This window comes from Ambystoma mexicanum, chromosome 2p (genome assembly GCF_040938575.1).
Source record: "Ambystoma mexicanum isolate Mex_15411 chromosome 2p, UKY_AmexF1_1, whole genome shotgun sequence".
Taxonomy (NCBI): Eukaryota; Metazoa; Chordata; class Amphibia; order Caudata; family Ambystomatidae; genus Ambystoma; species Ambystoma mexicanum.
Window position 1 is genome coordinate 1020191097 of NC_090923.1, and position 27350 is coordinate 1020218446.

At 48.9% G+C, this 27350-nt stretch overlaps 1 protein-coding gene across 4 annotated transcripts in view; it reads right to left on the reverse strand.

The window, feature by feature from the left end:
- TMEM151A (transmembrane protein 151A) overlaps window positions 1-27078 on the reverse strand; it is a 137021-nt gene extending 109943 nt beyond the window's left edge. The window contains exon 1 of one of the 4 annotated variants that reach the window (XM_069644878.1): window positions 26289-27078. In XM_069644878.1, the coding sequence (XP_069500979.1) occupies window positions 26289-26348 (60 nt within the window). In that variant the 5' untranslated portion in view covers window positions 26349-27078. The remainder of the gene's footprint in view (window positions 1-26288) is intronic. The other 3 variants (XM_069644880.1, XM_069644876.1, XM_069644879.1) reach the window with 3 other exon arrangements.
- Between the last annotated feature and the right edge of the window lie 272 nt (window positions 27079-27350).

Consider the following 27350-nt stretch of genomic DNA (forward strand, 5'->3'; position numbering starts at 1 on the left):
TTGGGTCTTCCAGATTCAGAGATCTACTCCCACCACCAAATGTTGCTACCGTGGAGCCTATGGCAGTCTCTGAATGGATCCCTTGCCACTAGAGGTCTTTTGAAAGCTTCCTACCTGTTCACGCTCCTAAAACATGGTTATCACACACCAGAGTTTTGGCATCATTTAGTGCACTGTTAGCACTGAGGGACCTGGTCCCCCCATGCACCTGGTGTGGCATGAAAACTTCATCAGACACTATAAATGTCTAGGGACATGGCACAACAAGGGTTGGTGATGGAGAAAGGGTGCTGTGTTCAACTGTGTGTGCTTGATCCATCTTGCTATTATGCAGATCAGAAAATGCATGGTCCAGATTGGCCTATGTGGACATTGATGATGAATGGGTTGGTTTTGAAGGGGGATCCAATAGATACTGAATAGTCCTTGTATGTCTTTGCTTCCCGGTGGCAGCCTCATTTAAAGGCTGGATGTAGAACGCTACCAAAGGATGGCATTACTGTGCGTCTCCGTGTTTTCTTTTCGACCCTCTGAAGTCCCAGGTTGAATCTAAAACTCTCGTGCAGGACATTGTCGAGCTTTTACAATACAGCAGGGTTCCTGGGAACCCCACGAAGAGCAGGAAAATCCAGAATAACATAAAGAGAAGCCAGTCAAAACTATTCTTTAGAAACTACACATGTTCTGAATAAACAACCTGTAACCACTCCACACAAGCAGCATATATCACCTACAAGGCACTTCATTGATAGAAAGCACGTATCTTAACCAAAGTGCTAATAACAATGCTGCACTTGTTTGAGTACATAAATACATGACACTCAAAAATATGTGCCTGCATGAGCCTGTAGAAACTATTATCAGGCCTAGTATACACAACACAATCAGGCGGATGTTGGGTAGGAAGATATGCAAGCTTATGTTGGGTAGGATAGGCCTGATGAAAGTTTCTGCCGCCATATATATGTGCTCACAAAAGTGCAGCATTTGTATTAGCACTTTCTTCAAGATACGTGTCGGTGTATGAGTCAAGTAATACTGGAAGAACTCTGAGGATTCCATGTGCCTCATGCTGTTATGCACCGGCACTTTAGATGTTTTTTTTAATCAGATATATGAATTGTACGGTTTAATTGAATAAAAGGTATTTTTTGCACAAAAAATGCTTTTGCGCTATTGCACTTTGATTGATTTTTAGCATTTAAGTGCCCTGTAGATGATATATGCTACTTGTGTGGAGTGATTAAAGTTGTTTTTCCAAAACATGTATGTTTTCTAAAAAAAATAGTTTTGAATTGTGTAAATGGAGAGATTTGTGTTATTCTGGACATTTCGGAGCGGTCCGTGCCGGTACTGCTCATGCCTGCATGGGCAAAAACAAGTGTTGCATACCAGTTTCAGTAATCCAAAGCACTGTATAATGTCCCCTTACTTTTAATGACTAACTGCTGCATTACGAGTTCGGGAGGGGGTGGTAAAAAGTAGCAGCAATATAGTGATAATTCCATTACTGACACTTTACCACCACTTTTCCACACCACTGATTTAGAAGCGTGGAAATAAAGTGGAGGAGATACCGCCAGGGCAGGAGTGGGCGTATTGACTCCACTTTACCAGAAACTGGAGGAATTACTGCGGGTGGACATAACTCCCCCAAACTCACATGGAATACTAGGGACCCCTGGAAGTGGGATTAACTCTGCTATTACCCCACCCATAACCTGGTGGTCAATTTGACAGACCAAGGAGCAATATCGGTAAGCAAGGAAATGCCACCAAACTCCTAATGAGGCCTTAAGGACCTCCACTCTCTGGGGTGGTGGCAGTGGTGGGAGTACACACTTTTCTGGCTGAAGTCAGCCTCATCTGCTTCAGCTAGAGAAAGGAACAACTAGATTTAATGAGAAAGATGCTCTGCATCACTGTGACGATTGGTCCCGAGGGGGCAGGGGGGAAATGACATTGACATTCTCAATAGATTGGACAAGCAATTTTGCAGGATGGACAACCCATTTCAAACCAAGAGTGACAAAGCTTAGCAGATACAGAGGTCAAAGTGGGCGGGAGCGGTCGGGAGCGGTGCTCCTATACCTTTTATTTTTAAGTTTCACTGTTCCTATACATTTCTTTTTTTTAAAAAACCGTTCTGGAATGGTTTCGTTTTAAAATAAAAGTATAGGAAGAAGTTGAAACTTGCACTTCAATGCACTGCACTGAACATTCCCTTAATTAGCAGGTGTGTTTGTTTGGGGGTTTGGATTGTCGGTGGGAGGTGGTGCAGGGATTGGGTTTGTGGAGAGCGGGGGCAGGCCAGCAGGGAATATAGTTCCACTACGACTTTTTGCAACTTCGACCACTGAGATATGGTAGCTCTAGTGGTCTTCGAGATGGCTCATGGCATTGCCATACAGAGCCACCATTGGCTGGACTTTCAGGCTCAAAATGTGATGCACCAGTGAGGATTAAAGTATACCCTTTCCAGGGATAAGCTTGATCAGGAACAGGACTTAGAGTAAGTGATCTAAAATAGAATTGTTTAGGCTGTTCATTCTGTGGTCCTTGAATAGAGGGAGCATCTCTGTTTTTTTGTCAGGGGAGCCTATGCCATTCCTGTCTATCACTGGTTTCAAACCTCAGCTGGTGGGGGACTGCTGCTCCCGGCTCTCAGCAGCATGAATACCAACAGCAGTAAAGGGACCAACATGCTAGAGCAAGGGCCTGCGCCCTGCGGCTTTTCAGATGTGTTGGACGATGCCTTCCATCATCCTTCAGCATTGACTAGTCTGACAGGGTATCCAGCTACAAAGAACCATGCTGACTCCAGTAGCAAATCCAAGGCTATTTATTCAAATACAAAGCGTCAGAATGGGTTTCGTTCTCAAGGTTCTTTAGGGCATAGCGGGTCTTCTTGGGAGATTTGGCGCTAGGGCCTTAACTCTCTGTCTCAACTTCCCCAGCCTGATCCCCACCTCCCTATCCCCGGCGTTAAAACCTTGGTGGTATAGTGGCTAAATGCTTCTGTGGGGCCTTTATTTACTAATAAGATTTCCCTGGTGGGCTAGTGGAGGCTCCCCCTCGATGCAGGCTCCAGCTGATGCTGATGCTGTTAGCTGGAGCATGATTTCATTGACATCCGGTGTTGTGGGTGCTCTGACACCCCTTGCTTTTCTGCAATCCAAGTCCTTCTGTGTTATGCGGCTGGTGTTATGCCGCTCGCAGCACCCCTTCGTTTTCTGCATGCTGCTGCTCCGGCATCAGAGAATATGTCTCCTCCGGCTGTTGCTCTTTTGCGGCCTGGAAGCTGCCATCAACGCAGGTAATGAGGGTTGGGGGGGTGCCTGTAGTCAGGCACCCGTGTTGGCTTAGGGTGGACTCCCTCCCAACCCCCATGTCCCCTTGACAGGGCCACTACGCTGGCCTTGTCACACTATGTTGACTGGGGCTGATGGGAGTTGAAGTCCAAAACATCTGGAGATCCAAAGGTTGCAGATTCCTGTACTAGATGGAAGGGAAGAGGTATCTCACTCCCCCATGCAAATGACAACTAAACACTGTCTTTCTACCGCATCCCCCCAGCACCTGATGCTGATGGGGACAGATTGCATGATTCTTTTTTTAGGTGGAAGGAGATCTCTTCAGAGAGTTGGATGCTGGAGACTGTATCTCTGAAGCAGAGGTCTCCAGCCCACAGCTCTCCATGTGTTTTGGGGTAATACACCCATGATCCCTCGCCATTGAGACCTCGCCATTGATTATTCTGTTGGATGGGAGTTGTAGTCCAAACGTCTCCAGTATGTCAATGTTCAGCTCATTGCCCCAGCCAAAGAATCTTCAGAGAACCTATTTTCTTTTTGAGATCATTGGTTGTATACTTTTCTGTCCTCCTCATCTTTCCCGTCACCTGCCCACCCGTTCTGCCTTTTCCCACTCTCCTCATATCTTTCTTTTCCCCTAATACTATTGACACTGCCCTAAAACTGCCTTGCAATGTACATTGTTTTACCTTGTGTAGAGTTCCTTCTCCAAATGTACTTCCTTTGTACAGTTTTCATAACTGTGAATGAAATGTCTTAAAAATTAAGACAATACAACTAGTCTACTCCGGGTGCTTGCTCGTAGCCTCATACCAAATAAAGAATGTTTAAGCACAAACAATCCAAAATTGAACCTCTTCAAATAGTCACTTTCCAATTCATCACTCTGGTGCTCCAGAGAAACAACCGCACAACCGCACTAGATGTACAAGAAGCATTTTTCCATATACCTACCAGGCACAGTCACAAGTACCTCGTGCTTAACAGTGGAGAACAGCCTTACCAACACAGGATTTTCTCTCAGCTTAAAAGCCACATCAGGAGTTTCTTTCCTAGTGGCGCGCAGTGGTTTCCACGCACCCCGAGATTCCAGGTCATGACTTATTGCCCTGACTGAAGAGTACGACGTTCATTCATCGCCAGGGTTTTTTTCACCAAGTTTTTTGCTGCTGATTTTTTGCCGAAAATAAATCATCGGAAAATATGGGGGGGCAGGGGTGGGTAAGAGGATTCAAGGGGTAGGTGGTGTGGGGAATAGGTAGCAAACACTGGGAAGGTAGGGATCCCCTCCAAATAAAAAAAAATGGTGATTCGTTTTTACAGTGACCACAAAAGTGATGGGTGGAAGGTTTCGAATTAATCTGTACCACTGACGTTGCTCTGGGCAAACTTCCACACCACCGTTTTTTAGCTCGTCTGCGCCATTGCAAAAGGGGTCCAGCCATATGCAAATCAGTCTGGTACTGCCACCAATGGTAGCAGCCCAGACCGAACTGCTAGGCCAGGGCCCCTCTGCATGGAATCACAAGCAACCCCAGACATGTTTCGGCCTTATTGGGCCTCCTCAGTGAGGTGCAGCTTGGTTCCCTATGGCGCAGCGAGCAAGGGACTCACGTCTGGGCATGCCCTCTCTCACATAGTGAGACAAACTGTGACCACAAAAGTGATGGGTGGAAGATTTTGAATGAATCTTTACCACTGGCATTGCTCTGGGCAACCGTCCACACCTCCGTTTTTAGCCCATCTGCACCATTGCAAAAGGGGTCCAGCCATATGCAAATCAGTCTGGTACTGCCACCAATGTTAGCAGCCCAGCCTGAACTGCTAGGCCAGGTCCCCTCTGCACAGAAACACTTGCAACCCCCGAAATATTTCGGCCTTATTGGGACTCCTCAGTGAGGTGCAGCTTGGTTCCCTATGGCGCAGCGAGCAAGGGACCAACGTATGGGCATACCCTCTCTCACATAGTGAGACAAACTGTGACCACAAAAGTGATGGGTGGAAGGTTTCGAATGAATCTGTACCACTGGCGTTGCTCTGGGCAAACTTCCACACCACCGTTTTTTAGCTCGTCTGCGCCATTGCAAAAGGGGTCCAGCCATATGCAAATCAGTCTGGTACTGCCACCAATGGTAGCAGCCCAGACCGAACTGCTAGGCCAGGGCCCCTCTGCACGGAATCACAAGCAACCCCAGACATGTTTAGGCCTTATTGGGCCTCCTCAGTGAGGTGCAGCTTAGTTCCCTATGGCGCAGCGAGCAAGGGACTCACGTCTGGGCATGCCCTCTCTCACATAGTGAGACAAACTGTGACCACAAAAGTGATGGGTGGAAGATTTTGAATGAATCTTTACCACTGGCATTGCTCTGGGCAACCTTCCACACCACCGTTTTTAGCCCATCTGCACCATTTCAAAAGGGGTCCAGCCATATGCAAATCAGTCTGGTACTGCCACCAATGTTAGCAGCCCAGCCTGAACTGCTCGGCCAGGTCCCTCTGCACGGAAACAGAAGCTACCCCAGATATGTTTCGGCCTTATTGGGCCTCTTCGGTGAGGTGCAGCTTGGGCTTGGTTCCCTTTGGCGCAGGGAGCAAGGGACCCTTGTCTGGGCATATCCTCTCTCACATAGTGAGACAAACTGTGACCACAAAAGTGATGCGTGGAAGGTTTCGAATCAATCTGTACCACTGGCGTTGCTCTGGGCAACCTTCCACACCACCGTTTTTTAGCCCGTCTGCGCCATTGCAAAAGGGGTCCAGCCATATGCAAATCAGTCTGGTACTGCCACCAATGGTAGCAGCCCAGCCCGAACTGCTAGGCCAGGTCCCCTCTGCACGGAAACACAAGCAACCCCAGAAATGTTTCGGCCTTATTGGGCCTCCTCAGTGAGGTGCAGCTTAGTTCCCTATGGCGCAGCGAGCAAGGGACCCACGTCTGGGCATACCCTCTCTCACATAGTGAGACGAACTGTGACCACAAAAGTGATGGGTGGAAGGTTTCAAATGAATCTGTACCACTGGCGCTGCTCTGGGCAACCTTCCACACCAACGTTTTTTAGCCCCTCTGTGCCATTGCAAAAAGGGTTCAGCCATATGCAAATCAGTCTGGTACTGCCACCAATGGTAGCAGCCCAGCCCGAACTGCTAGGCCAGGACCCCTCTGCACGGAAACACAAGCAACCCCAGACATGTTTCGGCCTTATTGGGCCTCCTCAGTGAGGTGCAGCTTGGTTCCCTTTGGCGCAGCGAGCAAGGGACCCACGTCTGGGCATACCCTCTCTCACATAGTGAGACAAACTGTGACCACAAAAGTGATGGGTGCAAGGTTTCAAATGAATCTGTACCACTGGCGTTGCTCTGAGCAACCTTCCACACCACCATTTTTTAGCCCGTCTGCGCCATTGCAAAAGGAGTCCAGCCATATGCAAATCAGTCTGGTACTGCCACCAATGGTAGCAGCCCAGCCCGAACTGCTAGGCCAGGTCCCCTCTGCACGGAAACACAAGCAACCCCAGACATGTTTCGGCCTTATTGGGCCTCCTCAGTGAGGTGCAGTTTGGTTCCCTTTGGCGCAACGAGCAAGGGACCCACGTCTGGGCATACCCTCTCTCACATAGTGAGACAAACTGTGACCACAAAAGTGATGGGTGCAAGGTTACGAATGAATCTGTACCACTGGCGTTGCTCTGGGCAACCTTCCACACCACCGTTTTTAGCCCGTCTGCACCATTGCAAAAGGGGTCCAGCCATATGCAAATCAGTCTGGTACTGCCACCAATGTTAGCAGCCCAGCCCGAACTGCTAGGCCAGGTCCCCTCCGCATGGAAACACAAGCAACCCCAGATATGTTTCTACCTTATTGGGCCTCCTCAGTGAGGTGCAGCTTGGTTCCCTATGGCGCAGCGAGCAAGGGACCCACGTCTGGGCATACCCTCTCTCACATAGTGAGACAAACTGTGTCCACAAAAGTGATGGGTGGAAGGTTTCGAATGAATCTGTACCACTGATGTTGCTCTGGGTAACCTTCCACACCACAGTTTTTTATCCCATCTGCGCCATTGCAAAAGGGGTCCAGCCATATGCAAATCAGTCTGGTATTGCCACCAATGGTAGCATCCCAGCCCGAACTGCTAGGCCAGGTCCCCTCTGCACAGAAACACAAGCATCCCCAGATATGTTTCGGCCTTATTGGGCCTCCTCGGTGAGGTGCAGCTTGGGCTTGGTTCCCTTTGGTGCAGGGAGCAAGGGACCCTCGTCTGGGCATATCCTCTCTCACATAGTGAGACAAACTGTGACCACAAAAGTGATGGGTGGAAGGTTTCGAATCGATCTGTACCACTGGCGTTGCTCTGGGCAACCTTCCACACCACCGTTTTTTAGCTCATCTGCGCCATTGCAAAAGGGGTCCAGCCATATGCAAATCAGTCTGGTACTGCCACCAATGGTAGCAGCCCAGCCCGAACTGCTAGGCCAGGTCCCCTCTGCACGGAAACACAAGCAACCCCAGAAATGTTTCGGCCTTATTGGGCCTCCTCAGTGAGGTGCAGCTTGGTTCCCTATGGCGCAGCGAGCAAGGGACCCACGTCTGGGCATACCCTCTCTCACATAGTGAGAGAAACTGTGACCACAAAAGTGATGGGTGGAAGGTTTCAAATGAATCTGTACCACTGGCGTTGCTCTGGGCAACCTTCCGCACCAACGTTTTTTAGCCCCTCTGCACCATTGCAAAAGGGGTTCAGCCATATGCAAATCAGTCTGGCACTGGCACCAATGGTAGCAGCCCAGCCCGAACTGCTAGGCCAGGTCCCCTCTGCACGGAAACACAAGCAACCCCAGACATGTTTCGGCCTTATTGGGCCTCCTCAGTGAGGTGCAGCTTGCTTCCCTTTGGCGCAGCGAGCAAGGGACCCACGTCTGGGCATACCCTCTCTCACATAGTGAGACAAACTGTGACCACAAAAGTGATGGGTAGAAGGTTTAGAATTAATCTGTACCACTGGTGTTGCTCTGGGAAACCTTCCACACCACCATTTTTTAGCCCGTCTGCGTCATTGCAAAAGGTGTCCAGCCATATGCAAATCAGTCTGGTACTGCCACCAATGGTAGCAGCCCAGCCTGAACTGCTAGGCCAGGTCCCCTCTGCACAGAAACACAAGCAATCCCAGCCATGTTTCTACCTTATTGGGCCTCCTCAGTGAGGTGCAGCTTGGTTCCCTTTGGCGCAGCGAGCAAGGGACCCACGTCTGGGCATACCCTCTCTCACATAGTGAGACAAACTGTGACCACAAAAGTGATGGGTGCAAGGTTTCGAATGAATCTGTACCACTGGCGTTGCTCTGAGCAACCTTCCACACCACCGTTTTTAACCCGTCTGCGCCATTGCAAAAGGGGTCCAGCCATATGCAAATCAGTCTGGTACTGCCACCAATGGTAGCAGCCCAGCCCGAATTGCTAGGCCAGGTCCCCTCTGCACGGAAACACAAGCAACCCCAGACATGTTTTGGCCTTATTGGGCCTCCTCAGTGAGGTGCAGCTTGGTTCCCTTTGGCGCAGCGAGCAAGGGACCCACGTCTGGGCATACCCTCTCTCACATAGTGAGACGAACTGTGACCACAAAAGTGATGGGTAGAAGGTTTCGAATGAATCTGTACTACTGGTGTTGCTCTGGGCAACCTTCCACACCACCGTTTTTTAGCCCGTCTGTGTCATTGCAAAAGGTGTGCAGCCATATGCAAATCAGTCTGGTACTGCCACCAATGGTAGCAGCCCAGCCTGAACTGCTAGGCCAGGTCCCCTCTGCACGGAAACACAAGCAACCCCCGACATGTTTCTACCTTATTGGGCCTCCTCAGTGAGGTGCAGCTTGGTTCCCTATGGCGCAGTGAGCAAGGGACCCACGTCTGGGCATACCCTCTCTCACATAGTGAGACAAACTGTGACCACAAAAGTGATGGGTGGAAGGTTTCGAATGAATCTGTACCACTGATGTTGCTCTGGGTAACCTTCCACACCACAGTTTTTTATCCCGTCTGCGCCATTGCAAAAGGGGTCCAGCCATATGCAAATCAGTCTGGTATTGCCACCAATGGTAGCATCCCAGCCCGAACTGCTAGGCCAGGTCCCCTCTGCACGGAAACACAAGCAACCCCAGATATGTTTCGGCCTTATTGGGCCTCCTCGGTGAGGTGCAGCTTGGGCTTGGTTCCCTTTGGTGCAGGGAGCAAGGGACCCTCGTCTGGGCATATCCTCTCTCACATAGTGAGACAAACTGTGACCACAAAAGTGATGGGTGGAAGGTTTCGAATGAATCTGTACCACTGGCTTTGCTCTGGGCAACCTTCCACACCAACGTTTTTTAGCCCCTCTGCGCCATTGCAAAAGGGGTTCAGCCATATGCAAATCAGTCTGGTACTGCCACCAATGGTAGCAGCCCAGCCCGAACTGCTAGGCCAGGTCCCCTCTGCATGGAAACACAAGCAACCCCAGACATGTTTCGGCCTTATTGGGCCTCCTCAGTGAGGTGCAGCTTGGTTCCCTTTGGCGCAGCGAGCAAGGGACCCACGTCTAGGCATACCCTCTCTCACATAGTGAGACAAACTGTGACCACAAAAGTGATGGGTAGAAGGTTTAGAATGAATCTGTACCACTGGTGTTGCTCTGGGCAACCTTCCACACCACCATTTTTTAGCCCGTCTGCGTCATTGCAAAAGGTGTCCAGCCATATGCATATCAGTCTGGTACTGCCACCAATGGTAGCAGCCCAGCCTGAACTGCTAGGCCAGGTCCCCTCTGCACAGAAACACAAGCAACCCCAGCCATGTTTCTACCTTATTGGGCCTCCTCAGTGAGGTGCAGCTTGGTTCCCTTTGGCGCAGCGAGCAAGGGACCCACGTCTGGGCATAGCCTCTCTCACATAGTGAGACAAACTGTGACCACAAAAGTGATGGGTGCAAGGTTTCGAATGAATCTGTACCACTGGCGTTGCTCTGAGCAACCTTCCACACCACCGTTTTTAACCCGTCTGTGCCATTGCAAAAGGGGTCCAGCCATATGCAAATCAGTCTGGTACTGCCACCAATGGTAGCAGCCCAGCCCGAATTGCTAGGCCAGGTCCCCTCTGCACGGAAACACAAGCAACCCCAGACATGTTTTGGCCTTATTGGGCCTCCTCAGTGAGGTGCAGCTTGGTTCCCTTTGGCGCAGCGAGCAAGGGACCCACGTCTGGGCATACCCTCTCTCACATAGTGAGACGAACTGTGACCACAAAAGTGATGGGTAGAAGGTTTCGAATGAATCTGTACCACTGGTGTTGCTCTGGGCAACCTTCCACACCACCGTTTTTTAGCCCGTCTGTGTCATTGCAAAAGGTGTGCAGCCATATGCAAATCAGTCTGGTACTGCCACCAATGGTAGCAGCCCAGCCTGAACTGCTAGGCCAGGTCCCCTCTGCACGGAAACACAAGCAACCCCGGACATGTTTCTACCTTATTGGGCCTCCTCAGTGAGGTGCAGCTTGGTTCCCTATGGCGCAGTGAGCAAGGGACCCACGTCTGGGCATACCCTCTCTCACATAGTGAGACAAACTGTGACCACAAAAGTGATGGGTGGAAGGTTTCGAATGAATCTGTACCACTGGTGTTGCTCTGGGCAACCTTCCACAACACAGTTTTTTATCCCGTCTGCCCATTGCAAAAGGGGTCCAGCCATATGCAAATCAGTCTGGTACTGCCACCAATGGTAGCATCCCAGCCCGAATTGCAAGGCCAGGTCCCTTCTGCACGGAAACACAAGCAACCCCAGACATGTTTCGGCCTTATTGGGCCTCCTCAGTGATGTGCAGCTTGGTTCCCTATGGCGCAGCGAGCAAGGGACCCACGTCTGGGCATACCCTCTCTCACCTAGTGAGACAAACTGTGACCACAAAAGTGATGGGTGGAAGGTTTTGAATGAATCTGTACCACTGGCGTTGCTCTGGGCAACCTTCCACAGCACCGTTTTTTAGCCCGTCTGCGGCATTGCAAAAGGGGTCCAGCCATATGCAAATCAGTCTGGTACTGCCACCAATGGTAGCAGCCCAGCCCGAACTGGTAGGCCAGGTCCCCTCTGCACGGGAACACAAGCAACCCCAGAAATGTTTCAGCCTTATTGGGTCTCCTCAGTGAGGTGCAGCTTGGTTCCCTATGGCGCAGCGAGCAAGGGACCCACGTCTGCGCATACCTCCTCTCACATAGTGAGACAAACTGTGACCACAAAAGTGATGGGTGGAAGGTTTCAAATGAATCTGTACCACTGGCGTTCCTCTGGGCAACCTTCCACGCCAACGTTTTTTAGCCCCTCTCTGCCATTGCAAAAGGGGTTCAGCCATATGCAAATCAGTCTGGTACTGCCACCAATGGTAGCAGCCCAGCCCGAACTGCTAGGCCATCCCCTCTGCACGGAAACACAAGCAACCCCAGACATGTTTTGGCCGTATTGAGCCTCCTCAGTGAGGTGCAGCTTGGTTCCCTTTGGCGCAGCGAGGAAGGGACCCACGTCTGGGCATACCCTCTCTCACATAGTGAGACAAACTGTGACCACAAAAGTGATGGGTAGACGGTTTCAAATGAATCTGTACCACTGGTGTTGCTCTGGGCAACCTTCCACACCACCGTTTTTTAGCCCGTCTGCGTCATTGCAAAAGGTGTGCAACCATATGCAAATCAGTCTGGTACTGCCACCAATGGTAGCAGCCCAGCCTGAACTGCTAGGCCAGGTCCCCTCTGCACGGAAACACAAGCAACCCCCGACATGTTTCTACCTTATTGGGCCTCCTCAGTGAGGTGCAGCTTGTTTCCCTATGGCCCAGCGAGCAAGGGACCCACGTCTGGGCATACCCTCTCTCACATAGTGAGACAAACTGTGACCACAAAAGTGATGGGTGGAAGGTTTCAAATGAATCTGTACCACTGGTGTTGCTCTGGGCAACCTTCCACAACACAGTTTTTTATCCCGTCTGCGCCATTGCAAAAGGGGTCCAGCCATATGCAAATCAGTCTGGTACTGCCACCAATGGTAGCATCCCAGCCCGAACTGCAAGGCCAGGTCCCTTCTGCACGGAAACACAAGCAACCCCAGACATGTTTCGGCCTTATTGGGCCTCCTCAGTGATGTGCAGCTTGGTTCCCTATGGCGCAGCGAGCAAGGGACCCACGTCTGGGCATACCCTCTCTCACATAGTGAGACAAACTGTGACCACAAAAGTGATGGGTGGAAGGTTTTGAATGAATCTGTACCACTGGCATTGCTCTGGGCAACCTTCCACACCACCGTTTTTAGCCCGTCTGCACCATTGCAAAAGGGGTCCAGCCATATGCAAATCAGTCTGGTACTGCCACCATTGTTAGCAGCCCAGCCCGAACTGCTAGGCCAGGTCCCCTCTGCACAGAAACACAAGCAACCCCAGAAATGTTTCGGCCTTATTGGGCCTCCTCAGTGAGGTGCAGCTTGGTTCCCTATGGCGCAGCGAGCAAGGGACTCACGTCTGGGCATATCCTCTCTCACATAGTGAGATAAACTGTGACCACAAAAGTGATGGGTTGAAGGTTTTGAATGAATCTGTACCACTGGGGTTGCTCTGGGCAACCTTCCACACTATCGTTTTTAGCCCGTCTGCACCATTGCAAAAGGGGTCCAGCCATATGCAAATCAGTCTGGTACTGCCACCAATGGTAGCAGCCCAGCCCGAACTGCTAGGCCAGGTCCCCTCTGCACAGATACACAAGCAACCCCAGATATGTTTCGGCCTTATTGATCCTCCTCGGTGAGGTGCAGCTTGGTTCCCTTTGGCGCAGCGAGCAAGGGACCCACGTCTGGGCATACCCTCTCTCACATAGTGAGACAAACTGTGACCACAAAAGTGATGGGTGGAAGGTTTCGAATGAATCTGTACCACTGGCGTTGCTCTGAGCAACTTCCACACCACCGTTTTTTAGCCCGTCTGTGCCATTGCAAAAGGGGTCCAGCCATATGCAAATCAGTCTGGTACTGCCACCAATGGTAGCAGCCCAGCCCGAACTGCTAGGTCAGTTCCCCTCTGCACGGAAACACAAGCAACCCCAGATATGTTTCGGCCTTATTGATCCTCCTCGGTGAGGTGCAGCTTGGTTCCCTTTGGCGCAGCGAGCAAGGGACCCACGTCTGGGCATACCCTCTCTCACATAGTGAGACAAACTGTGACCACAAAAGTGATGGGTGGAAGGTTTCGAATCAATCTGTACCACTGGCGTTGCTCTGGGCAACCTTCCACACCACCATTTTTTACCCGTCTGCGCCATTGCAAAAGGGGTCCAGCCATATGCAAATCAATCTGGTACTGCCACCAATGGTAGCAGCCCAGCCCGAACTGCCAGGCCAGGTCCCCTCTGCACGGAAACACAAGCAACCCCAGACATGTTTCTGCCTTATTGGGCCTCCTCAGTGAGGTGCTGCTTGGTTCCCTATGGGGCAGCGAGCAAGGAACCCACGTCTGGGCATACCCTCTCTCACATAGTGAAATAAACTGTGACCACAAAAGTGATGGGTGGAAGGTTTTGAATGAATCTGTACCACTGGCGTTGCTCTCGGCAACCTTCCAAACCACAGTTTTTAGCCCGTCTGACCATTGCAAAAGGGGTCCAGCCATATGCAGATCAGTCTGGTACTGCCACCAATGGTAGCAGCCCAGCCCGAACTGCTAGGCCAGGTCCCCTCTGCCCGGAAACACAAGCAACCCCAGACATGTTTCGGCCTTATTGGGCCTCCTCAGTGAGGTGCAGCTTGGAGACTCAAGCTACTCCTCACTGATGAGGCCCAACAAGGCCGAAACATGTTTGGGGATGCTTGTGGTCTCGTGCAAAAGGGATGTGACCTAGCAGTTCGGGCTGGACTACCCCTTTTGGGGTGGGGCCAAGCCTGATTTGCATATGGTCTTACCCCTTTTGTAATGGCTTGGCAGGCGAAGAACGATGGCCTGGAGGGTTGCCCAGAGCAATGCCAGTGGTTAAGATTCATTCTAAACCTTCCAGCCATCACCTCTTTGTTTTTGCTATGTCACTCCGAGTGAGACAGGTATGCCCAGACGTGGGTCCCGTGCCTGCTGAGCCTAGAGACTCAAGCTACTCCTCACTGATGAGGCCCAACAAGGCCGCCAAAACATGTTTGGGGATGCATGTGGTCTCGTGCAAAGGGATGTGACCTAGCAGTTTGCGCTGGACCACCCCTTTTGGGGTGGGACCAAGCCTGATTTGCATGTGGTCTTTGCCCTTCTTTAATGGCTTGGCAGGTGAAGAACGATGTTCTGGAGGGTTGCCCAGAGCAATGCCAGTGGTTAAGATTCATTCTAAACTTTCCAGCCATCACCTCTTTGTTTTTGCCATTCGTTTTTACAGCCAAAAATCGCTGGTTAAAAAAAACCTGGTGATGGATTGACATAGAACAGACTAAACAATATAGGCTTGTTAAGACATTTTACCAGCCACAATCAATTAGAGCATTGCCTGTGACCATCAGATTGCTGGGGATCTCCCCTAAACAGATGAAATCCATTTCTCCACAGATGATGGAAGTCTCATGTGTGGGGGTAACAACTGGTACACGAGCGATGAAGGTGCACCACCCCAAGGAGTACTGTCTTGCATTACAAAGGAGACACGGCTCTGAGTGGACACTGTGGTGAACCTTCAGGGCTTGATGTCATCATGTCACTTTCTGATTCAGCAACATGCTGCCTTGCATGAGACTAATGCGGGAGTGCCTTACTGCATGGTGGGATCAAACCATGGATCAATGGGACACAAAAGAAACACAATCGTCAAGCTAGTGGTGGACTCGCTCAAATAAGGATCAAGGCGTGCTTGCAATCTCCCTCTAATCACAAGATGGTGGTGGGAAGATAGCATCTGTGAAGTGTTGGGCGTCCACATGAGAGACTTCTCTTCTCTGCGTCTCTGTTCCGCTGAGGTGCTCTTCTGCATTAACTTTCCTAAATGGAGAGAGATTTGGCTAATTCTCCCAGCATTGCACCATGGGAGGACAGTTCTCATCATCAAAACACACAGACAACATCAAGCCTTTTTACATCTAGAAAGAGGGAGGAAAATGATCCAACTACACCAGCTGCACACATATCTGGTGCACCCACACACCATAGGACACCATCTTTCTCTACTGACTTGAACTACGGTTCCCGAGGGCGTTCAATGTACCAGCGCTTTGAGGTCATAACAATAATATATAAGGTGCTACATAAATGCCAAGTAACATAACATAACATAACAAGGGAAGCTCAATTGCTTTGAAGATGGCCATCACCTCTTGAGGAGACACTGTTAATTCAGAGCTCTCTGGGCATAAAGAGTATTTGCTACCTGGGCAACGTTAGGAGAGCGTTGAAGGGAGATCCAAACAGAAGAGGCACATTTCCTCTTTAAGCAATGGAGAACTCCTTGTATCTCTATTTGCTTGGTGTCCTGATATCAAATCTCCAGGGAATCATTTCTTAACAGATTTCAGCAGGACCAATATAAATGATGTTCTGCCAACTCTATTCATCAATGTAACCAGCAGCAGGCCCATAAGCAGCAAATCTGCACGGTGGCTCTAACGTGGGCCAATCTCCTACCGAGACCTTCTGCATCTGTCTCTTGTGTATTTCAAGCTGCTATTCTGAGCGGATCCTTTGCTCAGGGACTAAGGCAGTTGCCACTATCAGAACCTCCCGGCTGGTTTTATGGAGAATCTGAAGCAACTTAGGAGATCTTCTGCCAGAACACAGATTCCTTATTTGGTGCTTGAAGCATGTGCACAACCATTTCGTGTGTCAGGAGCATTTGTGTCATATTTCTTACATCTGGACAGAGGTTGTCTACAAGAAACCTCTAGAACTCTGCATCCAGCAGCCATCATTCCATACAGGAACTCACCTTCACAGGCCTTTTTTCAAGGTAACATTGATTCCTGATTGTTTGAAAGATCAGAAATGATAGCTCCCTCTCAGCAGGAAATGTCCACCATCTTGGAAAAGCATTATCAAAGCTCTTGGGGGCCCCTGTTGAGAATATGCACAAGGGAGCGATGAATCCTTTACCATGAAAGGGAGCCTAATTTGGTCAACCTTCATCTGATCTGAGCGGGCAAGTGAAATAAAGCCTCTTTTGGCTGAGAAGCCAGATACAGTCTTCCTAAGAGACAAAGCACCCGGTTCACAAATATATGTGCAATGCCATGTGATGCATAAAAACGCGTGGAAACTCGCTTATCATGCATCAAACTGTGAGGTACGAATTGATAAAGCTGGATTTGCATATTACACAGCGTTAAATGTCAGCTCATTAATATATGTGCAAATAATCCATGTGCATGTCATTGCACATACACTGGCTGAGAAAACGTATTCCATCTGATGCACGCATTTACCAAAGTTCTCCATCAGAAGCGCATGTTTATCGGGTATCACTACATAATATCCCCAACAAAAATATCGCCGTAGATATGGCCGTTTGGTTCGCCATAGGCGATATTTTTGTTGTGGATATTATGTGGGAGCGGGGGTTGCAGGGGTGTCCCCGCACATTAAAAAATGATGCGGGGGTTGCAGGGGTGTCCCCCTCACGGTCCATGTGTGAATTTCGCTGCAAAATATGGCGATATTTTTGCATTGCAATATTTTTGCAGCGGAATTATCACCTGGAACCGTTTATCGGGCATATTCATCAGATTCTTGGAAACAAATGCATATCTGATGGAGATGTCTGGAATTAAGCTGCATGTACACAGCAACTTGGGAAGTAGGCATGTGCCAAGAACTGTTGGAACAACAATAGGACACTGTGAATGCACCACCAGGACCTACTGTGAACACCGCAGAGCTGAACGAGCCAAATCACCTTTAGAAATGGCCCCAAAGGCGACAAAGTGGAAAAGGATTGTGCGAAGGGAAGAAGGAGGCAGCCGTTTCCTGGAGGCAGAGATAGAAGTACTGCTCACCTTCATAGGCGAGCACCAAGAAACGCCTTTTAACCTCCATGGACATTTTATCTCCATAGCTGAGCGCAATGCCCTCTGGCAGGAAGTGATAACCCACATTATCAGCCCTGGTGCGTACTTCCTGGGCCGTGAATGATATCAAGAAACGTTGGACCAACATAAATAGGTGTATCAAGTAGACGGTAACCCAGAGGAAGGAACATGTAAGTGACAAATTAGGTGGCCCAAGCGGTGAGGTGTCACACACACCCATTGAGGAGGCAGATGCTGCTATGGGTCCAGCCAAAGAAGTGGTGGAAATTCTGTGCGGCAGAGGAGCAGCCAGATAAGGCTGCCTCAGTCATGTGATGGGAGAAATTGATGAATAAAGGACCCAAATGCAGATTAAGAATACACAACACAAAATAAAAAGAGAACTAGTCACGTATGAGTGAATATGAGACTGTCAAGCGATTGACGTGCAAAATCTGGTACCCCACACGTGATTCATGACACATACTCCTTTCTCCAAAGATGCCGTTCCAGGAAGCAGGATCCAAGTGCAGACATGGGAAGGAGACCCAAACACACACAACCCCCACCTGGAAACTTATGTCTGTCTGTGTTTTCTGGCGTGTGGGAGTTGGTTAAGAGGCCTTGTGTGTTGTAACCGTAAGGGTAGGACTCAGTGCCTCGGATGTGTGCTAGTGTTTCATGTTGGGTGTGTGGGACGTATGAGGTTAGTGTGGGGTTACGGTCGATGTGGTCCACGTCAATAATGGAGCAAGTGCCAACGGGCATTTTTCAAGGGAAATTACTTGATCGCGTTTTTGATGGGGCATTTTCTAAGAGGATTTTGCTATTTTGGTGAGCATGCCTTTTTCTTTCCCTCAACATACAGGTGTTTTGTTTCTCGCAATGATGAGCTATTAGCAATGCCTCTCACTGCGTGCATCATTAGCTCTGCAACTTTACATATCCCCCCTCTCTCAGCCGATTTGGGAATAGTTTGCTGCATCTGTGATCACATTCTTTGCGTGTGTTCACCGTTGTGAATAATGTGCATCTTTTTAGTACAGTTTAGGGATGTACGTGCATTTGTAGTGTAACCTTCATTTTTACACAAGAAATTGTGAAAATCGATTCCAAAATGTACCTGAGAACAGATCCTCCTTTTCAGATGAAGGTGGCCTCTGAATTTGATTGTGGCCAAACCATTATCTTCCTGCATATTTGTTTATTTATTGTAATGTGATACAGTTTTAAAAAAAATTAAAACTTTACACATTTAACACAAATTTACAGGAAGAGACAAGAAATTAGAATACTTACTTAATAATTAATACATCAGTACATCAAATGTCAATCAATTCATTGGACTTTCTCGTATAAATACATATACTTAATATGTATATTGACAGAAGAAAACCTTAGTAACACACTTAATAAGCAAATTTCCCAGAAGGGGGTGTTCAAATTAATCAGATTTTAGGTCAGGTCATTAAGATCAGAGCGAAGAATGATACCTCTTACTGATCACGACTACTCATTTGTTTTTCGGCAATTAACCAGATGTTAAATAGCGCGATATGGAGCCTAGAGTTTAGAGTGTTAATACAATAATTCCAGAACTCATGAGATCCCAGATGATCCATTTTGTGTACATAAGTTCTGAAATACTTGGAATAATGGTGACTCATCGATGGGCACTGTGTTAACACATGCCTTGCTGTTTCAGAGTTGGATGAAATACTACAAACTCTGCAATTTTTTATTTTTTATCTTCCTGCATATTTGCATCTTGTGCTTGGATGTACAAACAATTGCTGAAAATACAATGGAGCAGGGCCAAACAACCAAGACAAACAAAGCAGATGTTTGTGGCTCAGCATATGGCATTTTCCCTGCACCTGGTGGGGCGTGAAAGGTCCAAGCAAACAGTGTGGCACTAGATTAGCTAGAGTAGACTATGCAGGGAAACCGCTGTCAGTAGGACTCTACCAACTTATCAAACAGCACATTCCATCAAGGGCAGAGCAGCCGCTACAACTCTGTTCAGAACGTTGAGCCCGGCAGGATGTGTAGAGGCGGCTAGATGGAGATCTAGCAATACTTTTGGATACGTTAGTGCCAGCGCCTCAGATGCTAGGAGTGACACTGAGTTGGGCAGGCATCTTCTGAGAGAGCTGGATGCATAGGGCCATTCTCACACTATACTCCCACTGGGAGAACGGCTGAACAATCTTTCATAAGATGATGAATCGGGGTTGATCGCTTACTGCAAGAGAAAAAGTTACTCACCTGAAACAATGGTTCTCCAACAAGGGAATCCACCCTAGATTCATAAGCGATCCTTCCTTCCTCCTGGATGCTAGAAGGCAGAGTTACACGGGTGGGAAGTAGTGCTCCAGATAGGATTTGGAAGTGCGAGTATTTTGATCCCTATTTTTTTTAAGTTGGGAGTAAACTGATTTTTAGGGAGTAAAAATGTCATTTAAATTCTCAATGGCAGTATTTTATAAGCAAGCAAAAATACGCTTTAACTGGAAAACAGAAACGTTTCTGTAATAAGTATTTCTTTGCACCTGGTTAGCTATGCACATTAGAGGGTTCTATGACTTAAAATCGCTGCACAAATGGCTGTGTTTATAAAATATCGTGGCAAAAATGCTGTGGTTTTGCCACCACAATCATGTAAAGGATGCGGGGGGACCCCCGCAACCCATGGATCCATTATACCATTTAAGGGGAGCAGGGGACACCCCCGCAACCCTAGCTCCCATTAAATGGTATAAAAGGGTACACCTTTATCGGGTCAAACCACTGCATTTTTGCCGCAATTTATTTTTACCAGCGACATTTTTGCCACGATTTTATTACCTGATACCCATTAGAGATACATGTTTACTTCTTCCAATCGGGCAGTAATAAAAGTTTCTTCCTGCATTACTATGTGCACTACGAGTTCAAATATATCCAATGAAGCTGTGTGGGAGAAAGCAGGGGAACAATGTTCTACATGCCTTATTCCTATTTTTCGTTGGGAGTATTTGTACTCCCTATTTTTATTTTTTGCAAGTATTTGCCTATTTTTAAGGAGCAAAAGTGGCCGATGCACCCCTTATCTGTAAGATTGGTGGGAAGTAAAAAGGAAATGGTGATGACTTGCCTTGCATCAAAGATTCTGGTATTCCTCAGACCAACAGCATTAAAATGAAAAATGGCAGTGTCATTTTGTTGCATTGAGGAAGATGTACAATATTTTCTTTCTTTTTAGTTTTCTTTGTATTTGTTATTAGCATATGAAGAACGTTATTGACCATCTTTCAACCAATCCGAATGTTCATAGTGCAGTCAATAAGTACTAGTATTGACTGCATTCTGAACATCCCGCCTTCAAAAGCAGACAGAGAAACAGCAATGTTGTTGACGAGCAAGGTTTCTTTCAACAAGACACCTCCTCATTGGACGGAGCTTTTTTGTGGCAGCATCCAATTCAACACACAAGAGAGAAAGCTAAAACATGGGATTGTGCTTTCACTTTCTTATAGACAAACTGTTTACTTTTACATGGCATGCATGCTCATGTTAAACCCATTCCAGTCTAACATAGTTTGCAATTAAAATGCTAAATTTATGAAGACAACCTTTTTTTTAAAACATTAGAAAAACTGAATTTACTTTACTGTTTACTCTACTCACTATTGAACTGAAGTGTTTACTTCACTACTAAAACTCCACAACATGCATTGGTACTACTAGTATGTGCTAATAGCCTTATAGACCTGGGAGGGGTTATTATCGCTTGGGATAATGGCCCTTCCCCAAAGTATGGCCCAGTGCTGAAATAATGACCCCTCACTCAGTCTACAAGGCTATATTATTATTTTTAAAATATCTTCTGGGCTTTGGCCCGTTGGCAGGCAATATTTATAGTTATAAACCTAAGAGCATACGCTGCTGGAGAACCACTGTAACGGGAAAGTAACGTTTCCTTCCCTCCCAGCCCTGCTGAATTCCATAATTCTATGAGGCCAATGACCCCAGTATAAATGTATAATGATATGATATAGCATTTATAATGCGCCTATACACAAGTGTTTCAAGGTGCGACGAGGCAAGGGAGGGGGACAGAGGGAGGACAAAGTCAACGATCTTGCTAGGCCAAGTGACATTGAGAACGCGCAAGTGCAGGGGAGAGGGATAACGTATGATCATGTTTTCAAGAGTAAATACTTAACCATCTATGCTCATATTGTAGCCGCTACATATGTCTATCCTCCACTGCATGCCCCTTTCCCCTGAGCAGTGCCCCATCTCTGCATTTCACAATGTTTCTATGCAGAGTGCCTTGTGGCTGTGACCACGCTCAAGGAATGCCTCAAATAATTGCCAATCTAAATCTTTGCACCACAAGAGATAGTTCTGCTCCCTGGGCTGTAAGTAGCCCTACAGATAAACAGCTTTTGGGCCACTTTTACTCCCAGGAACGGGCAAATACACCCAAGAAGAAATAGGTAGTAAAAACCCTCGTAGCCAAAAATAGAGGCGCATCAGGCAACTGGGATCCTTTCCCCTGCTGCCACCCATGCAGCCCCACAGATGTGTTCGGATGAGTGTCACCAGTGGAGGCGTGGCACAGAAAGGAGCCCTGATATCATCATGCCACCTGCCTGATCAGCGGAGAAGCTTTAAAAGCTGCATTCATTGTCCCTTAATGTGCGCGAATAGCTAGGTGCAAAGAAGCATGTGTACTAGAATGGCTTGTTTTACAATTAAAATGTGTTTACTCACCTAAAAACACACCAATTGGGAATGAATGACATTTTTACTATCTAAAATAATTTCAACATTTTTTAAAAAGGGCGTAACATTGTCCCACTTTAAAATTGCATCTAGAGCCCTGGGAGTAGCCTGAGGGAAGTATGGGCCATCTGCTTGAGGTCTGAGCCTGCCGCTCTCTAATGCTTCCGCCCGTAAAATCGATAGCACCGGAGGATTAGTAGTGCTGTCTGTGCATGTAAAACGCATGCAACCCGAGAGATAGCTTTGCTGTCTAAGCCCTGAGCCTTCGGGATCTATGCAGTCTAATCCAAAGGATACCTCTGAGGTTCAAGGCTTGCAAAATGGATGTAAAGGCAGAGAAGCCTCTGTTGTTGGAAGCAAGAGCCTTTAAGTTAAGCGTAACCAGAGGGATAGTTCTGCTATTATTTTCTGAGTCTGCAAAATCAGTGTAATTTGAGGAATAGTTCTGAGGACTGAGTTTTTGACGTCATTGTAATCTGAGAGATTAAATGGGTTTGTGGCCAATTGGACTACGCATCCAGAACAGAGATCTATGTTTGACTTCACTGGCACAGGTGCAAAGCCCAGCTGGTCCTTCTGAGGTTAATAAATTGAGTTGGGTGGCAAGCCACTTCTGTTATCAGCACCAAAAGGCCACACTGGGAGAACGTGCACCCTATAAATACACATTATGTCATTGTTAAATCAGAGTTGGCTGATGTTTAAGCCTGAGAAATCTGCCTATTCTGGTGGATATATGCTTTTTGCAAGGCCTTAGCGTACAGATCTGTGTATTCTGAGGAATAATTTTGTTTGTGGAATGAGCACGTGAAATATGTGCAAACTAATGGCTAGTAGTGCTGTCTAAGCTTGTAAGACCTGTGCAACCTGAGGGTTCCATCTGCTGTTTATGGTGGAAGCCTGTAGAATCACTGTATGATATCTATGTTATGTTAAAGGTACTTATATAGCGCACCGTCACCAACGGAATTGGTGCCCAGGTCCGTTAGAGTTGTATCCCTGTGGGTTTGGTTGATGCTGGTTCCTCGTGGGCAGACTGGCTTTGTTGGTGCTGCGCTGACCTCGCTGTTTCATAGTGAGTATTGTTTGGATTTGATTTTCTTCGGGTGTGGGACTGGGATGGTAATATCTATTCTCTTGTTATCTAGTGTGACTATGTACATCTGTCGGATCTGAAGGGCAGTGCTGGTCTCTGAGCATGTAAACTCTATGTCACCCGAGAGGCAGCTTTGTCGTTGAGATCGTTGCTCAGAGGACCAACATGTACAATTTGTGAAAAGTGGTCTCAGCATGTAAAATATGTTTACCCTGGCATATGGCTCGACCAGCTGAATCCCAGCCCTTTAATATAACGCGATGGGCAGCTTGGCTATCTAATTCCTAAGCATGTAAAATCTTGTTAACCTGAGAGATAGCTCGGCTACCTACAGCCTAACCCTGTAGGATAGGGCATAGGTTCCCAGTGCTTGGGCCGAGATCGCGAAAAGCTCAACCACGGCACTGATATTGTGGAGAGATCGATCCACCCAGCAGCAAACCCAACACACAGTGACCGTTTTTTGCGAACTGAAGCTGCCTACCGTACAGCCAAAGGTCTTGTGTGCTCATTCCTCTTCGTCCCACTAACTTACCCTCCCCCTAACCCTGTTTCCTTTTCAGATCCGCCTGAGCCCCTAAAGACCAGAAAAATGGCAGCAGTGCATGGTCTCCATAACATACACCATCACAGTCATAGCTCTCAACTCACACGCTTTTGGCGGGTGTCACCCGCCTTGTAAAGCGCTGAATCACCCGCCAAGCCTCTTGCACGCCCATTCATTTCAATGGGCCTCTCACCCGCCAAAAACACAATCGGATGTTTTCACCCGCCTTTGCTACACAAATGGTTGAGAGCTATATCACAGTACACAGTGCATTGGGAGCGTGACAGGAATGTGTAACGTGGCCGTGGACTATAAAGGGCAGAAGTTTGTATGTGACAGTAGATAGTGTGTAGTGGTGGACTGACGATGAATGTGTGAGGCGGTAGGTAGAGTTGTGTGGCAAAAGGCAGCGTGTGGCAGTATGGTTTGGTTGTAGACGGTAGGCGGCAGTGCGTGGGACAGTCAAGAGGGTGACTGTATGAATAGTCCCATGGCTGGTGCCTGGTGGCGTCTCACTGCCACCATCCCCTGAGGCAGGCTGCTACGTACTTCTGGAGACAAGCGTGCGCCCTATTCATGGGCGTGGAGGAGGGGCGGGGAGCAGGTGGCGAGAGGCAGGAAGGGCTCCGAACAATGTAAACAATGCGAGGCGTGCTGTCTGCTTCCGCCCTCCCGCAGCCCCCAGAGGCCCTGCGCTCCCCTGCCATCTGCAGTCTCACTCTGTGCCGCTACTGCACCCCCCTGCCTCGCCTTGCCTTCCCATTCCAGCCCTTTCAGCCCTCATTTCTTGAATGCGCGTCGGTCCTTGGCGCCGCCTTTCTGGCTCTGTCCTGCTGTCTTCTCGGACCTGTCATTTCCATCGTCCCTCTATTCCCTCCTCCACCCCCTTCAGTTTTCCTCTCCGAGTTCAGCTGTATTTGTGTTTAACCCTCCCATTTTGGGTATGTCTTCCTCGTGTGTGGAGACATTTGGCTGGCTCTCAAGGTGCGCGTATCAAACGCACTTTCCTTCACTTTTCCGCGGTCTCCTGTCAGCCCTCACCCTTAGTTTCCGCCTGCGTGACCTCCACCTTTCTCTCTCGCGCCCTCTCTCCCCCCGCCTTGCCACCCCCACCACCCGAGCCCCACGCTCATTACCGGCTACTGTCTGCACCTCACTTCCAATTACCCCCTTCCCCGCCCGCTCCCTGTCACCCTCCTCTTCTTTCTTTTCACCGCCTTCTCTCATTTCTCTCTCCGCCACTTTCTTTCCTCCCTTTGTCTCATATTGACCCCTGCCCCCAGTCTCCCACCTCGGTCCTCTTCCATCCTTTCACATCCTGCCTCCTCTCTTCGACAGTTACCATCCTTCTCCCCACTCCTTTTCGGTAACAGAGATGCCTTTGCTTATCATGCATCCCCTCTTCTCTGCTGACAGGCGCTCCCCAGCCACTTCTTGCTTCCCATCCTGGATGTGGGTCCCCCCCACTGTCTATCGGCTCCGGAGCCTGGGGCGGTGCTGCATTGCAGAGGGGCCCTGCCCCTGGTGTGGAGGTGCAGGGGTCCACAGAGAGCACGACGGAGGAGAGGTAGGGCCAAGCCTTGAGATGGGCTAACCGAGGGCACTGAACTAAGCTGGCACAGAAAGTGAAGGGTGGCACGAAGCAAGGAGTGGTGTGAGCGTTTGAACTTTTGCAGGATTGCCTCTTAGCCTCCAGAAGAGGCCATTGTCTCCTTCGTGGGCTTCGTGGGCATGGCAACGCTAGAGCAGAGCCAAACAGGGTATCCCAGTGCATCCAGTGCCCCTCCCCCAGCTCCTTCTGTTCCCGCAAGCGCTTTATTCCTCCCCCAACCTCCCAACCCATTGTACACAACCATCCTACAAATTAGCATCATCTGCGCCAAGTCATGGTCAATTTCGCGGATTAGGGTTCAGAGACAGGAGAGAAAGATACACTATGGGGCCCATATGGACTGTGGCCTCTGACCTCAACCACCCACCCACCTCTGCCTGTCCTCTTTTCGATTGCTGACCTTTAACTCCCCTTCATCAAAATCACTCCTGTCACCATGGCATGCAAGTGTGAGCTAAAAGATATCCTTTCGCCAAATACTATATGTATGCTGCCACCCCCGTGTTCTCCATTTCTTATCCAGCTCTCCTCGCACTGTCGCCAAAGATGGCGCCGGGAGGAGAGGTAGGGTGGGTAACATTAGAGAGGGAGTGGAAGAGACTGTAGTAGAGAGACGCGTGTGGTCTGTACTTCCCCATTGGATGCCTGCATTGCCGTCAGTGAATCCCAGCAGGATGCGGGGAGACAAAGGGTAATAAGAGGCTATGGTGTATTGTACATGGAAAATATCACCACTATCCCTTCTCTACATCGCTGGATTCTCCATAGGGTCCTACTAATTTACAAATGGATGTTTCACCTCCCAGACCGTGCCACCCTTGAGAAAATGTTGCTGAAAATTACCCTAGATCTTTTTGCCCACCGATTTTTTCCAATGTATTCAGTAACAAGGCCGAATGTCTCCTCCCACTTACCCCCTGGACCCCCTCTTACCTCCTCTCGGCCTTCTTGGTTAAGCGTGGGCACCTCTCCATTTGCCACTAAGCCATGCATGGTTCCTCGGAGCCGTCCGGGGTCAGGCACCGGTGAAAATGTCGGAGGCGAAGGCCGCCGGACAGGGGAGCGGGCATCTTAAGAGGGGTGGGCCTGTTGTCGAGGAAGAAGGGCCCTGAGCTGCCCTCTTACTCTCTCACTGTCCACTGTGATGGAGCCCTGCCGCACCCGGGCAGACTCCCTTGCTGGTGCTACCTCCGGTTTGCTTCCCGGTGGCAATCGTAGGAGCCGCCCCATCCTCCTCCGGGACCGCCATTGCTTTCTGCTACACTCCGGATGACGTCTTCTTCGAATATGGGGGGCGTTGTAAACAAAATAATGAAAAATCACAGTATAATAATAGCAAACCACGCCCCTCTGTCACTGATCGGTTCCCCTGGGGTGGAACCGGTTCAGCCCGCTTTGTAGACTTGGATGTCTGTCATACGATCTCGCCTAATGTGTCGATTCCCCCTTCTGTTCTTCCAGCTATGTCGTCCATCACACCCCCTCTTCCCTCCCACCATCGGCTCGCATGCACACCTCCCCCTTCACCGTATTCCAGGTATCCACGCGACTGCGTTATGCACAGAGCATCTCCTTCCCTCCCTGCCTCTCCTGCATCTGCCGTCAGCCACTCAAAGGCAGGTCCCCTCCTCCCTTTCAGATACAGGACCGTGAATAATTTAAAGACCCAAGGCTCCCCCCTCCATCGCTCCTCTCTCTCCATCCTATAAACAAGACTCTCCATCAATACGCGGGAAGCCTCCACCACCAGACGCCGAGCGCCAACACTGAAAAGCTCTAAATTGAAAGAGATCACGAGATGAATGCCTCTCTCATTAGCATGTACGCTGTAAGGCCATTTTTTCTTATTTTTAAAAGTGGACTTGATGTTCATGAAATGTTTCCCCAAGAGGTAGTGTCAGTGATAAGCTCAGTCTAGTGGCAACTTGGGCAAAGGCTGGGTCCTCTGCAGTGTTTGTTTATGGTCCACCGTTTTTAATGTATTTAAGGCCCAAC